Source organism: Centrocercus urophasianus, unplaced genomic scaffold (genome assembly GCF_019232065.1).
Source record: "Centrocercus urophasianus isolate 14NV4802_14NV808 unplaced genomic scaffold, USGS_Curo_1.0 seq_625, whole genome shotgun sequence".
NCBI classification, from domain to species: Eukaryota; Metazoa; Chordata; class Aves; order Galliformes; family Phasianidae; genus Centrocercus; species Centrocercus urophasianus.
The window spans coordinates 5,201-19,639 of record NW_024885228.1 but is presented as its reverse complement, the minus strand read 5'-3'; the positions used below and the strand labels follow the sequence as shown (position 1 = coordinate 19,639).

General features: G+C 52.1%; 1 protein-coding gene across 3 annotated transcripts in view; it reads left to right on the top strand.

Annotated features, from left to right (window-relative positions):
* The window catches only part of TNFRSF21 (TNF receptor superfamily member 21), a 32,521-nt gene extending 19,149 nt beyond the window's left edge, over positions 1-13,372 (top strand). For 2 of the 3 annotated variants that reach the window (XM_042836690.1, XM_042836689.1), the window contains exons 4-7: positions 2,059-2,324; positions 8,096-8,149; positions 10,477-10,696; positions 12,212-13,372. In XM_042836690.1, the coding sequence (XP_042692624.1) occupies positions 2,059-2,324; positions 8,096-8,149; positions 10,477-10,696; positions 12,212-12,441 (770 nt within the window). In that variant the 3' untranslated portion in view covers positions 12,442-13,372. The remainder of the gene's footprint in view (positions 1-2,058; positions 2,325-8,095; positions 8,150-10,476; positions 10,697-12,211) is intronic. The other variant, XM_042836691.1, reaches the window with a different exon arrangement.
* Positions 13,373-14,439: the final 1,067 nt, after the last annotated feature.

Here is a 14,439-nt window from a genome sequence, read left to right as displayed (position 1 = left end):
TTGCCCTGCTCCTTTCAGCAGTGAGCGGAGTCAAACTCTGCTGGAGAGAGAAGCAGGCTGCAGTCCTCAAGCTGTCCACAGGTCTTGCTCATATCTGTCGGGGAAGAAGGTTGTTGGGGTTGCACTGGGAGGAGGGCAGGGATATGCAGAACCCCACGTGTGCTGTGCCGTTTCAGCTGCAGAGCAGTTCCAACACCAGTTCTGGACACTGTGAGCACAGTGGGGTTGTGGGTGCTGGAAAATGCTGTGTGGTTATCTAGCTCGGAAGTGAGACCTGGTGTCTTTACATAGCAGTACAGATAAACTTGTTTTAATAGAGAGAAGAGGGAGTTTGGTCATAAGTAATTCTAACAACCTATGGGATATTTAGCTGAGACCTGATGGGAGATTTGGATTGAACTGCTTTAGATAGAAGTTGCTGAATTTCATACCAGCTGGAAAGACCCTGACTACAGTATTCCTCTGTGAGCAGCTATATTTGCTGACAGACGTGTCCACAGATGGAAGAAGTAGTGTATGCAACCAATGCTGGCACATGGGGATACCCAGAGTGTGGTAACTTCTTGGAAAACGCGAGTTTCATCTTGCAGATCCTTCAAGCCTCCCCTTTGTGGGGCTGTTTGAAACAGGGTAGTGTTCAGCTGGATAGAAACAGACTGTATGAGCTCTTATAGAAGAGGTATGGCTTTATTTGAAGGTATAATTTCTGACTGCTGAGCAAATGCAAGGCATGCCATTTGTATTGCTCCAAAACTCAAGGGACGAAATTCTCCTGCTCTTGAAACAAAGTGTCTTGAGCCTTCTGGGGGAAATCCTACCTTTTTGCTCTTCTTGGGCTGGAACACCAGTTATGAGGGGCAGCTGAGGATACTGGAGTTGTTGAGTCTGGAGAAGAGGCTGAAAGGAGACCTCACCCGAAAGGAGGTTGCAATGAGGTGTTGGTCTTTCTTCTCAGATACAAGTGATAGGAAGCAGCCTCAAGTTGCATCAAGGAAGAAATTCCTCATGGAAAGGGTGGCTGGGCACTGCAACAGGCTGCCAAGGGAATGGTGGTGTCCTCATCTCTGGACATGTGGAATTTGGTAGTCATACTCATATCTTACAATCACAGAACAGCCTGGGTTGCAAAGGCCCATGATGCTCATCCAGTTCCAGCGCCCTGCTATGTGCAGGGTCACCAACCAGCAGACCAGGCTGCCCAGAGCCACATCCAGCCTGGTAGTGTTAGGCTGGTGATTATTTTAGGTCTTCTTTAGGTCTTCTCCAATCTAGATAATTCTACAGTTTAAATCCCATAGCAAATCTTCCGTTCTTGCAACATTTCCTTGATGCCACCAATCTGCCTGGAAAATTGTTCTAAATACGGCTGTAGGTGCTGCAGGTGCTGTGTTATGAAAGCACCATTCATCTTGATAGAGGAGCTTCAGTGACTCATCTCGAAATCCAGCTTCCATTCAAAGCTGGAGCTGTGATGCAGGTGTGAGGGTGAGCCCACAGCAGTACGGCAGCAGTGGCTGAACATCAGGGCTTTCTGTGCTCAGAGCTTGTAGGCAGCAGTCACTGCACTTTTCATTTTACAGTGCATGTGCCTCCATTGGACCAGCTGATGGATTTGCCACACTTTATGTGCATACAAGGGTTAACGGTGTTGAACACATCATGGATTTTGACCTCAGTGCAGCCTGCAGTACCTAAAGTGATGCCCCGTCCATCCCTGGAGGTGTTCAAGGCCAGGTTGGATGGGGCCCTGGGCAGCCTGGGCTGCTGTGAAATGGGGAGGTTGGTGGCCCTGCATGGTACAGGGGGGTTGGAGCTTCGTGATCCTTGAGGCCCCCTCCAACCTAAGCCATTCTGTGATGATTGTATGATGGGTGCTTTTATCTGCAAAGCTGTGGCCTGGACTCATAAGCTGTTCCCTTTTGGTCAAGTCTTAAAAAGCAAAACAAAAGCAAAACTTGTCCATTTGAGAATGAGAAAAGCTTGGCTGCAGGTTTGGTTTGCGTTTCCAGGAGGCGGCGAGTCTCACCACGCCTCACCTGTGGCTCTTCTGCCCCGCAGGCATCGACATCCTGAAGCTGGTGGCGGCCCAGGTGGGGAGCCAGTGGAAGGACATCTACCAGTTCCTGTGCAACGCCAGCGAACGCGAGGTGGCCGCCTTCTCCAACGGCTACGCGGCCGACCACGAGCGGGCCTACGCTGCACTGCAGCACTGGACCATCCGCGGGCCTGAGGCCAGCCTGGCCCAGCTCATCAGTGCGCTGCGGCAGCACCGCCGTAACGATGTGGTGGAGAAGATCCGCGGCCTGATGGAGGACACCACGGCGGTAAGGCTGCGCGCGGTGCTGGCCTGCCTCGTCCATTGCCTTGCTTTGTTGAGGGCAGCCTGGGTGTGTGTAGAACCACAGAATGGTTGCAAAGGCCCACAGCGCTCCTCCAGCTCCAACCCCTGCTGTGTGCAGGTCGCCAACCAGCAGCCCAGGCTGCCCAGAGCCACATCCAGCCTGGCCTTGAATGCCTGCAGGGATGGGGCATCCACAGCCTCCTTGGGCAACCTGTGCCAGTGCCTCACCACCCTCTGCATGAAAAACTTCCTCCTCACATCCAACCCAAACCTCCCCTGTCTCACTTTAAAACCATTCCCCTTGTCCCATCACCACCCACCCTCACAAACAGCCGTTCCCCCTCCTGTTTATCTGCTCCCTTCAAGCACTGGAAGGCCATGTGCAGTGTCTTGCCCTATGCAGTGGGAAGGGTCTGTGTGTACCATTCTTCCAGAACTGCAGCAGCTCTGGCTTTATAACAGTCTTTCCCTTATTTTTGGAAAATAATTGCTGCAGAGTATCCTATGGCAGAGTCTTGGCTGGGGGTAAGTTTTTGGGAGCACAGATCAGCTGCCAGCCTTGGTGACCTTTTCAGATTTTTTTTGCCACCTCTTACTTTAGATGTTGATGTGCTTTATTCTGGGGGACTCATTCTGTAGTGGCCTTCTGGAAAAGTTGCTAAATGTGGTGAGTGGAGATTCTTCTCAATGTGGAAGCCACTGGGACTGCACATAGATTCAGGTGGGAAGGTCAGTGCAGGGTTCCTTCCCTCAAAGCAGTTGTTGAAACACTTCTTGCCAGTGTGGAGCAGGGGGTTCCCAAACCGTTCACTGGCACAAGGCCTTCCCAAATTGCCTCCTCTGAGCAGGACTCTATTTTGCAGTGCCGTATAACCCTGCATGGCTTTCTGTTTTATTGTTTTTTTAACCCCAGTACAAAATCACAGATTCTGTGTTAGTAAGGTCCTCAGCTTGTGTTGAGTTCAGCAGCCAAGTGCTTTATAGCTTGCTCCGCTCCACTCTTGGTAATTAAGCAGTATGTCACTTCCTCCATTTCCTTGTTAGTGTAGGGTTTTTGTTTGTTTTTTGAATATAAAAATGCAAGCCTGTGACAAAATCGTAGTCAGGAGACAAGGTAGAGAAAATTTGAGTCCTGGAAGTCTCTAGTACGTGTGGGTCAAGTTCCCAGCCCAGGCAGTGTGCCAGGAGGACACGTCGTCCTTTCGGTCTCCTCAAGCAGGTAGTAAACTCAGTTCTCCTGGTTACTGTTTTGGGTATTACAGTAAAGTGCTGGGCTAGGACATCAGATAAAGTGTGGGGTTGGTTTGTTAGCACAGCGTCTAATGAGCAGATTAGCAGACCTAGATTGTGCAGTGTTCAGTGCTCCTGAACACTGCTCTGCTCCAGCCAGGATGATCAGGTGCTCGTTCTCAAACAGTGACAAAATCAGGCTGGCGATTCTGGCAGCTGGGTTTATGAGGTATCCTGCTGAGACTTCTGATGGCTGAGCAGCTTGCTTAGACAAGTGTCCTGCGATCTGAAAGCCCCGTGAGCTGATGTTTCTGGGAATAAGCAAACCCAAATCTTGTGGATACTTGTATTAGGATTTTTGGGCCTTGTGGCTGTTCAGCAGGGCGCCTGGTTTAGTGGACATAGTGCTAATGGGTTGACAGATGAAATAGGTGATCTTGGTGGTCTTTTCTAACCTTAATGATTCTGTGATTGGAGACTTGGGCTGAGAAGACAGTCGGCCTCCTAGGGGAAAACCTTACTGAATGGCTGCAGTGACAGCAGGTGGGAACAGCAAATAATTGTATGGGAAATGCTGCAGAGCCCCTAGGAAATGTGCTGGTGAGCAGCTTTCTGTCTGTTAGGATTTGAGATATCTCAAGTGCTCAGTTTCCTTTTTTAAAGAATCTCAGTAGACAAAAGATCTTCAGCTTCTTTCTGAGAGGAAAACAAGCACATTCTCTGCTTTGCCTGTAGTGCCTACACAGAAAGTGGGATTTTTTTCTGCTTTTTTAAATTCATACACTCAGGCCACGTTCTCCTCCCATCTATCTGCTGGGACTTCTTTGGATGAGTCTATAATGATCCACCATCCACATGCTTGATCCCAAAGGCACCGGACTGCACTGCAGCAGGGTGTGGGATGCTGGAGCACCTCGGGGATCAGATCCTGCAAGGTATCGCCTGCTGTAGCCTGTTTCCTTCAGTCAGATTCTGCAGTTTGGGTGTTGAAGGCCCTCGGGGCTGTTCCATTGCTGTGAGACACAGGAGGGAGGCAGAAAGCCATGGGAAGCGTGTTGTGCAAGGGAGCCCGAAGCCCTGCGGCCTCACGCTGCATCGTGGCGGTCCCAACCGGGGCAGCTTATTGCTAAACACCGGCAGCAGACGTTGAGGTTTTGTTTGGGTTTGATTTTAATTGCTCTGGTTTGAAAGCCTTTAATTAGCGCTAATCTGTTTGGCTCTTGTCTGTCCAAACGCAGCCCGGGTCGGGGCGGTTTCTCTCCGTACCCAACTGGTTTGATCTGAAGGAGTCGTGGCAGGAGTCGGTGCTGCATTGCATCCCTGCGGCAGTGAGCCGAGCTGAAGCGGTCCTGCCAAAAGCACAGGCATAAAAAGAGCTGGTAGGGTTGTGTTGTGGAGGGGAGCAAGGGCTCTCATAAGCAATGCAAATAAATGCATATGGCAGCTAATGGGTCGATGCCAGCAACACGAACCAAGGAGTGTGCTGGTATGAGAAAATGATGGGAAATTCCCATTCCTTGTGGAGAACAGCTATAGCAGGGCAAGGACAAGAAGAAAGCACCAACACCCCCAACTGGTACCTGATAACACAGCTCCTGGATGGCAAATCAGTACCCTGAACCCAGTCGCCCCTTGCCATTCCATTCTTTATTACATCATTGCCCCAGACCCTCTATCTAGCTTCCAGCTCCAGTCTGTGCAATCTGCAGAGGCAGAGCTGCTCTCTAGCAGTTCTCCATGCCCATGAGAGCCTCGGGGCTCTGACGTATAAATATTTACAACCGCTGATAACGCAGGGAAAGCAAATTAATACAAACCTCTGGAGCATTATGGTATGTGACAGGAAGGTTTTCCTTTTGCGAAAGAAGAGCTCTGCTGATTGCTTGACGGCTTTTTTAGCTACAAAAGATTATGCTGGTTTTACACCATGCTGCATGAATTTAGGTTAAAACTGGATTAGCCCTCTGAATCACTCTGCAAGTTTCTGCAGCATTTGCTGATCCAGAAAATAGGAAGAGCAGGGCGGCTGTGGGGGAAGATGTTTGAGACACGTTGAGCTCCTGTTCAGTGCTCACAATGGACATTTTCTCTTCCAGCTCTTGTGGAAGGCTTTGCAAAACCTCTCCCCTTGGAGCATGCTTGCTGAGGCAGGCATGTGGCTGCGAGGGGGAATGGGGGGAAGGAGGAGAATTCACTGCAGGTCCCAGCAAATTGCAGTTTTGAGGGTAAAAAGGGAAAAGTTTCACGTGGCACAGATGCAGAGTGGGATTTTCAGGGGGTTAAGAACGTTTGCAGGTAGCTCCTGAGCAGCATCCATGAGCTGTGCTGTGTTTGCTACTGCAAGCTCTGCTCTGATCCCTTATCTTTGTGTTTATAACTTTTCTGTTCTCAGCTGAAGCGTTCTGGGGAGCTGCTGGAGGGAAGCAGCCTTGCTTGAGATGTTAGGCAGCAAAAGAAATAAATTAACAGCGGAGAGGAAGGCTGCAGCCCTGATCCCAGTGAGATTTAGGTCTGTGGCTAATTTCATCTTGCAGATAATCCTGTGAATCAGCAGATAGAGCAGAGGAAAAGCCCGGTATCGGGGATATATGGAGTTTTAAGCCATGCAGTTCTTGGGGCTGCTGGGGGAGAAGAGGATGCGCAAGCCTCAGCTGAGGCGATGGCAGTGCTGCTTAGTGCCTTCTTTTCCCTTTTCACAGGTCAGAGCCTTGGGGCCAGGATGCTGGCACAGCAGTGTTTGCTTCCAGCCCTAGCTTGGGGCGGTTCCGGCTCCCACAGATTTGCTTTGTTTCCTCTTTGTCACAGCAGAACTGGGCCGGGGCCAACGACTTGGCCCAGAGCTGCGGTACAGAGCTGTGGCACGGAGCGGCCGGGCGCTGGGAGGAGTAGGGCAGGGTGGGTTTGCTGTGGCAGCGGGTGTTGCTGGTTTCTGATGGGTCTGCACTAAACCATGGGTTGGTTCTCAAGGAACCGACTCTGCTCTGCCATAGGGTGAGGTCTGGGGTGCTGTCTTGGGTGGGCCGGGGATCCCTTGGGCTTCTTTCCTGCTCGGGATGTTCTGTGAGTGTGGGTCTGAGGGCTTTCCATGACACTGCTCGTCACCCTCGGCGCATCCCCTTAAGTTCAGCCAGCCCGTCGCCCCTGCTGTCACTGCTAATCCCACCCTGTCCCCCCAGAGAGCTGATGGGACATGACAGCCTCGCTTAATGGGAAAATCTCCAGTGCTGGAAGAGCACAGAGCTGTTAATCTGAACAGATCTCCCCTATGTGCCACAGGGAGAGCATCTCCCACGCCACAGCACCACCAGCACAGTGCTCCTGCACGCCGCCACGTCTCCTCCCAACCCCCCCCGAGCACCACGTGGAGCTGTAACAAACCTGGACACAGGGCTCCTGTCTGCCCGTGTCAACTTTCAGCTGGGGATCTGGGAATCGGTGACCTCAGCACTAAATTTATCCCATTCAGGATGACCAACAGCCACCCGACCTGCTCACCCCAGCACGTCCCTCTGTGGAGGTTTCTCCTCCCACTGCAGCCCCTTGTGAGTTTTCTCTCACAAAAATAGCATCTGTTTCATCTGTGTTTGCATTGGGCAGGAAAAACCCGACCTGACCCCAGCTGCTGCTGCAGGCTCTGTGCCCAGAGTCAGGCTGACCCAGCAGCGAACTCTGGAGATTTTGGGGGCTTTGCTGGGCAGGAGCAGCTCCAGCAGCATTGGAGGCTTGGTCCTCCCATGGTTGAGTACACTCATCTCCTGAGGCTGCTGTCACTCAGAGATGGCGATCATGAGCCCTGCAGAAGTTGCCTGGAACAAGCAAGAACAAGAGCATCCCTCCTCCTCAGCATTTCTTTTGAACGTCGATTCAGCAGGTTGATAAATGACCTGCAAGGGTTGTTCTGAACTGATGCAGTCCCAGTTGGAGATCTGTCTGTGCTCAGGCTGGCACTTTTTGTTGCAGTGGCTTTGATGACCAGCTGGTTGCAGCGGGGGGGTTGCTGGGAAGTGTCACCTCTGAGACTTTGTCTTTTCCCTCGGAGGGTGATGTCACACTGTTCACAGGTTGCCCAAGGAGGCTGTGGATGCCCCATCCCTGCAGGCATTCAAGGCCAGGCTGGATGTGGCTCTGGGCAGCCTGGGCTGCTGGTTGGTGACCTGCACACAGCAGGGGGTTGGAACTGTGGGCCTTTTCAACCCAGGCCATTCTGTAATTCTATGGTACAATTCTTAATGCCTATGCCCAGTCCTCCCTGATGTGAGCAGCGCGGCTGCAGTTCGTCCCAGTTAATCTTGTATTGCAGTGTGGTGAAATAAAGGCACACACAGCTGTGGCAAGCTTCCTGCTGCAGTGCAGTGCTTAACAGAAGATCAAAAACGAGCAGAGCATCCCAGCAGGATGGAGCTGTGCTTGGTTGCAGGAGGCTGCTGATGTGTCAGAGCCTCACATGGCTCCCTGCTGCAAGCCCTCTGCTGCTCGTGTGGCCATTCGCCTCTCAGGACTAACAGCCCCTCTCTGTGTGTGCAGGTACAGATGCAGCCTCAGTGGCAGACGCAGGATTGCTCGAATGATGATGGAAAGGTGAGAAATGTGGTCGCTGTGGAAGGATGGAAGCACTGCAGAGGGATTTCATTCTTTTTGCAGCCAGGGGCAGGGGCACGGCCGCCGTGGTTTCGCTTGAAATAGGGATTGCAGAGCTGGTTTCGGGCAGATGACTCACGGGCTGTGAATGGTTGTTTGTATGCCTGTTCCACGGGCTTCACCTCAGAGCAACTTCTTACTTTCCCTGCCCTTTCAAAGCCTTCATTCCCACTTGCTTTCTTCCTGCGGTTTAAACATTAACACATCCCAGCATCCTGTTTGCTTTGCCTAATAAGCTCACCGGGGCTCAGCTATTTGGAAGGCTCCGGGCTCCGAGGACGCCTCCAGACAAATAACCCCGGGTGCTTTTCTAGCATGCTTTAGCAGCTGTTTAATTAAACTCCAAATAACTCGCACGCTTCTGGGAAGTGTTTTCCCCTCTGCTGGGAAGGCAGGCTGGCGTTGGCGGTTTCCCCATGCCCTCTGTTTTGGGGTGTGGAAGGGTCAGCTCCGTTTCAGAGATGGGGACTTGGCTTTCCAGCTGGGTGTTAAATGAAATTGCAGAGGGGAGAAACAAACCTCTGCAGGCTGTTTGTTTTTAGGGGAAACGGGAGCATATTGCAGCTTGGAGAGCAGCCAGGGCAGTGTGCTCTCCCCAGTAATGGCTGCAGCTCACCGATGCGCTGCGTCAGGGAGGGAGCTGGAGAGGAGAATGCTGATTCTTTTAATTAAAAATTGAAGCTGACATTTATTTATAACTTGCCTATTGCATAATGTGCTGAGCCAGAACAATTCCTCCCTGTTTATTTTCAATGGGGGGGGAAAGGAGGGGAAAAAAAGCCCCACTGAAACACAACCCTTTTATTCCTCCACAAACAGGCTGAAATGTGAATTTGATGTGAACAGGCTCTCAGCAGACATGAATGTGGGTGGTGAATTCCTCGATGCAGACAAGGAGTGCGTGGGTACAGCCATGTCTGTGCCACTGGGGCTGTGCCTCCCCTGCATGGAGGTTGCTCAGCAGCTCATCCCTCACCCACACCTTGCTTTGTAATTCCTGGCATCGAATGGAAGCGCAGATGGGCAGGAGTGGCCAGGTGCTCCTTCTGCAGGAGGAGGGAACAGGGCTGTGAGATGAATTTGGGGACGGTGGTTGCCCATGAGAGGATGTGAGTGGAGCAAGGATGTGGAGTCTGGGTTGAAGTTAAATAGTCTGCAGTCCTCAGAGCAGCCTGGTCACCTGCAGAAAGGCGTAGTGCTGGCCAGGGATGTGGGAATGCTGTGCTGAGCTTTTCCTGTCTGCGGGGAACAGACATTGCTTGAGGTCCCCACCCCAAGAGGATGCTGAGACACCAGGGGGCCACAAAGTGTTGGCTGTTGATGCACAGGAAGTAAGATGCGGAGTTGGAGGGTTCAGATCTCCACTGATGTGATGCTGCTTCCCAGAGTGGCACTTCTGCCTCTCCATGCCTTTGTGGCCATGGAGCTGAATGCAGTCTCCTGGTTTGGGGCATGAGTGAGAACTGAAGGTGCTGAGATGCTGTTGTGGTCAACCCTGGCTCCTGCACTCTAAGGAGAGTCAGGCAGGATGGATTTCTCTATAACACATTAATGGGGTGCTCACGAGTGCAAGGGCCAGACAGGGCAAACAAATTATTAACTTGGAATGTGGCTCAGCATCCCAGCGAGGGAGGTGGGGGGGGGGGAATATAAATCAGGAACATTGTGTCCCAACAGCTGAAATCCCAATGATGCATGAGGAACCAGAGTCTGAGGCCACCAGAAGTGCTTTGGCATTAATATCATGTCAATGAGCATTGTCTGGGGATGGCACCAGGTGGGTGGAGCAGCTCTTGGTTGAAAGCACGGAGCCAGGCTGTGCCTTGTTTTTAGGGAATGAGAGTTGTGGAGTAGTTTTGGGTGGGGGACAACCTGCTTGAGAAGCTTAGCTTCCGAGAGCTCTGCTTTGGGCTTTAGTAACCCCTTCCCTGAGCAGGAGAATGAGAAGCAAGTTAAAGTGATGGTAACTGGGCAGGCTGTCTGTGCATGCCACCCCAGTGCTGTGGTTGCTCTTGCTGGGAATGCAGGCTGCTCTGCCCCCCGTGTGCTATGTGCTGTATGCCAAATGCCACAAGTCACCTCTGGGGTGGCAGGTCCCTAATGGAGCTCGCTGAACACAGAGGGCTCTCCCAGGCGTGGGCTCTCATAGCTTTTTCTAGGGGTGGGCTGAAAGCTGCCGTGAAATCCCTTTGGGATGCAGGTGTTTGGAGCACCAGCTCAGCACGTAGCATCCTCACCACTTGACTTTTCCTCCGCTCCCCTTGCAGCTGGAAGGTGACAAACTGGCACTGCCTGTGAGCCCCAGCCCGCTCAGCCCGGTGCCCGCCCCCAGCACTAAACCTCCCGATGCGGCCGTCCTCACGGTGGAGCCCTCTCCTTCAGAGAAGAAATGCTTCTTTGTGGACGAGTCGGAGCCCCTCCTGCGGTGCGACTCCACCTCCAGCGGCTCCTCAGCGCTCAGCCGGACCGGCTCCTTTATTACCAAAGGTACCAAAATCACCCAGAGGGGTGGGGAGGCAGCGGCAGGGCTGCAGCAGTACCCAGAGTGCAGCCACGGCACAGCCCTGCCATCAGCACACACAGCTGGCCAGCGAGCACTGAGGGTGTGATGCCATTAAAGCAAATAACTGGGGGAAACCAGCTTTCCAGGATATGTTTATCACACGCTGAGTCAAGACCGGGAGTATCCTTAGAGAGGCCTTCCAAGGGAAAACGCCTTTAAAGGGTTTTAACTCTTTGAGGTGATGTCAGAAGTGCAACGTCCTTGGATGTCTGTGGGACCTCCTGGCTTTCGGTCCTTGGGGATGGGTTATTGCGTGAGATGAGAACAGAAAAATGCCGTTTTGGAATTCTTGTCTTCATCTCTCACCCTCGGTCCCACTTCCCGCACCGTGCACCTTGAGATGTAAATCACCATTAGTCACTGCGCCTTATGAAGGCGTTTAATTTCCTGCATTTAATTTGCTGTATTTAATCTTCGTTATCTTCTGGTGACAGTGAACCGCTGAGCTCAAGCGACCTGACTAATTTATGCTGTGGTGCAGAAGTGAAGCTGACCCAATGAGAACAACTCAAAATAGCAGAGTTTAGCTTTTTGGCTCCCCTCACCATCCCCTTACCTTTCTGTACTGGCCATTCAGCAGTTATTACCGCTGTGTTTGCTCTAGCAGGATCCCAGCTTTGGTGCCTCTGTCTCCATTCCTCAATGCATCGTGCTGCAGCTCTTAACATGAGGCAGCAGTGCGCTCTGGCAGCTCGAAAGGCAAATGGGATCCTGGGCTCCATCAGGAGAGGGGTGGTCAGCAGGGACAGGGAGGTGATCGTCCCTCTCTACTCGGCTCTTGTGAGGCCCCATCTGGAGTACTGTGTCCAGCTGTGGAGCCCTCAGTACAAGAAAGACATTGAGATTTTGGAAAGGGTCCAGAGGAGGGCGACTGAGATGAGCAGGGGGCTGGAGCACCTCCCCTATGAGGACAGGCTGAGGGAGTTGGGCTTGTTCAGCCTGGAGATGAGAAGCTGCGGGGTGACCTCATTGCAGCCTATCAATACCTGAAGGGAACCTACACCCACGAGGGGAGTAAACTCTTCAAAAGGGCTGACAACAGCAGGACTAGGGGAAATGGATCCAAGTTGAAGGAGGGAAGATTGAGGTTGGATGTTAGGGGGAAGTTCTTTACAAGGAGAGTGGTTAGGCCCTGCAACGGGCTGCCCAGGGAGGTTGTGGATGCCCCGTCCTTGGACGTGTTCAAGGCCAGGTTGGACGGGGTCCTGGGCAACCTGATCTGAATGTGTGTGTTTGGTGGCCCTGCTAGGCAGGGGGGTTGGAACTACATGATCCTTGAAGTCCCTTCCAACCCGGGTGATTCTGTGATTCTGTGATTTCCCTCGTTTCCCTTCCTGGTGCGTCCCTCTCCTGAGCAGGGAGGGGGTCAGGCTGAGGTCTCCGATGGGGTGCAGGCTTTCCAGGAGGCTTTTTTAACCCCCTGCTCCTTCTTCCTACAGAAAAGAAGGACACAGTCTTGCGCCAGGTGCGCTTGGACCCTTGTGACCTGCAGCCCATCTTCGACGACATGCTGCACATCCTGAACCCCGAGGAGCTCCATGTGATCGAGGAGATCCCGCAGGCGGAGGACAAGCTGGACAGGCTGTTTGAGATCGCTGGAGTCAAGAGCCAGGAAGCCAGCCAAACTCTCCTGGACTCTGTCTATAGCCACCTTCCTGACTTACTGTAGGCACTGGTCACCGCGCTCTCTCCGAATATCTGCTAGAACTAGCTTGGCACTCGTTAAGATGACCGACAATGCGCAGGCAGGTCTGCTGTAGAATCCATGGCCAGTATTTTCTCTGAGGTGTCCCTGGTTTCTGGAGGGGGCGGTTTGTGAGCACTGCACCTCTCAACCTTAACTCTCAGTTAAGTCTTTGCACCCTTTGCCCCCTTCGGAGTCTTTCTCTTGTTCCCATTCCAATCAGATCAGCTGATGCACTTTAAAATGCAGTAAGTGAACTAAAAGACCACGAATGCAGTGTCACCTATAGGCACTGAGTCTGGGCTGCTCTGTAGCCCGTTCCAGTTCTATCAAAGCTGTTGCTCCAAATGACCGTCGTCTGCTACCTCCCTTCCACCGGGAGTGGGAAATGGTGAAACACACAAAGCCAATTCTTGCTGGTTACCTTAACGCACCTCAGCTTCCTCCCTGGTTGACTTTTTTTAATGTACTATCACACAGCTCATGCTCATTGCTGAGATTTTACTAGCACGATTATTTATTGTACGGTTTTCACCTGGACAACGCATTGTGCTCCTATAAGCTAAAGCAGAAGCAGATGAATGGAAAGAAGAGGCTCAGTTCCACCAACCTTCCTGACAGTCCAACCAAGCGAGGAGCATCCTGCCTGGCCCCCAAAGGACAGCGGGTCGTGGCAGCACCAGGTCTGGGACCTGGGGACCCCGCTGGTGGTTCTGCTCTCCGTGTGCCGTAAGACTTCCCAAGCTATGCTTTTACACTTGTGTCTCTTGTTTTTTATACAGACGTGGCCGATAGGTTAGGTTCTCCAAAGACCCTGCCCGGTCTTGGATAGTCTCTTCAAATCACACTTCACTTTTTATTAAAGAGAAAAGAAGGGGAAAAAAATTAAAAGTTTAAAAAAAAAAAAAAAAAAAAAGCTGCATCGTAAGAAGTCTGTCTGATTATATTTGCAACTATTATGCTCCCGTAATGAACAGTCTGTACTATGCTCCAATTGACAACATGATATGAGGGTGGCGTGTGCTGCCTTGTGGGAAGGGGTGGGAGTGGGGAAAAGGGGAATGAACTGAAAAATTGCCTTCCAGTGTACTAATTTATTAATAAATACTAGGTGTTTGTTACTTGACCTGACTCAGTGTTAACCTCCTTAACACCCTGCTTGGGGGCACTGAAGGATTTTGCAGTCAGTGGGGATTCCGCAGGGCTCTGGTTTAGGGTCCTTTATGTTTCTCTAAATGACTTGGATGTAGGACTGGAAGGTGTTTTGAGCAAGTCTGATGATGCTGAATTGGGAGGAGCCGTTGACTCAGAGCGTGGAGAAGCCTTGCAAGAGATCCAGACAAATTAGAAAGCCAGGCAGACACCAACTGCATGAGGTTCACAAGAAGTGCACCTGGGAAGGGGCACCCCTGACTGCATGCTCTGCTGGGGGGCCGAGGGGCAGGAGAGCAGCCCTGCAGAAAGGGATCCAGGGGTCTAGATCTGCTTGGAGCAGGACTGCTGTCTGTGATGGGAGGTGAAGAGGGAGACGGGGGTCAGTGCTGGGGGAGCTTCTCCTTCGGGCTGTGCTAACCTTGAGGTCAAAATGCGACTGCTTTCAGCTGAGAGCGGAGCCACGAGGCGCCAGGGCTGCGGGAGCACTGCAGTCCCATCCCAGCCAGCAGGTGCAGTCACTGCTGTGCAGCAGGGGATGCTGCCACCTGTCAGTTCCACCCCAGCGAATGGATCAGATGGCTGCTGAGGCTTCCCACGTGGGTTTTTGCTATTTGTTTTTCAAATGTGCCAATTTGCTTTCCAAAAGGCCGTTTGAGCACTTGGGGCTGTGAAGTATTCATTCTCCAACCTGCAGCTGCTGTGCTGATTCACTGTGAAGCAGGAGCCTGGAGCTGCAGCACTTGTGTTAGCGATGTCCTTCCCATTGCTGCTTCCAAATGACACAGCCCTTGTTGTTCTGCTGCACAAATGGAAGCCTTAATGGGACAC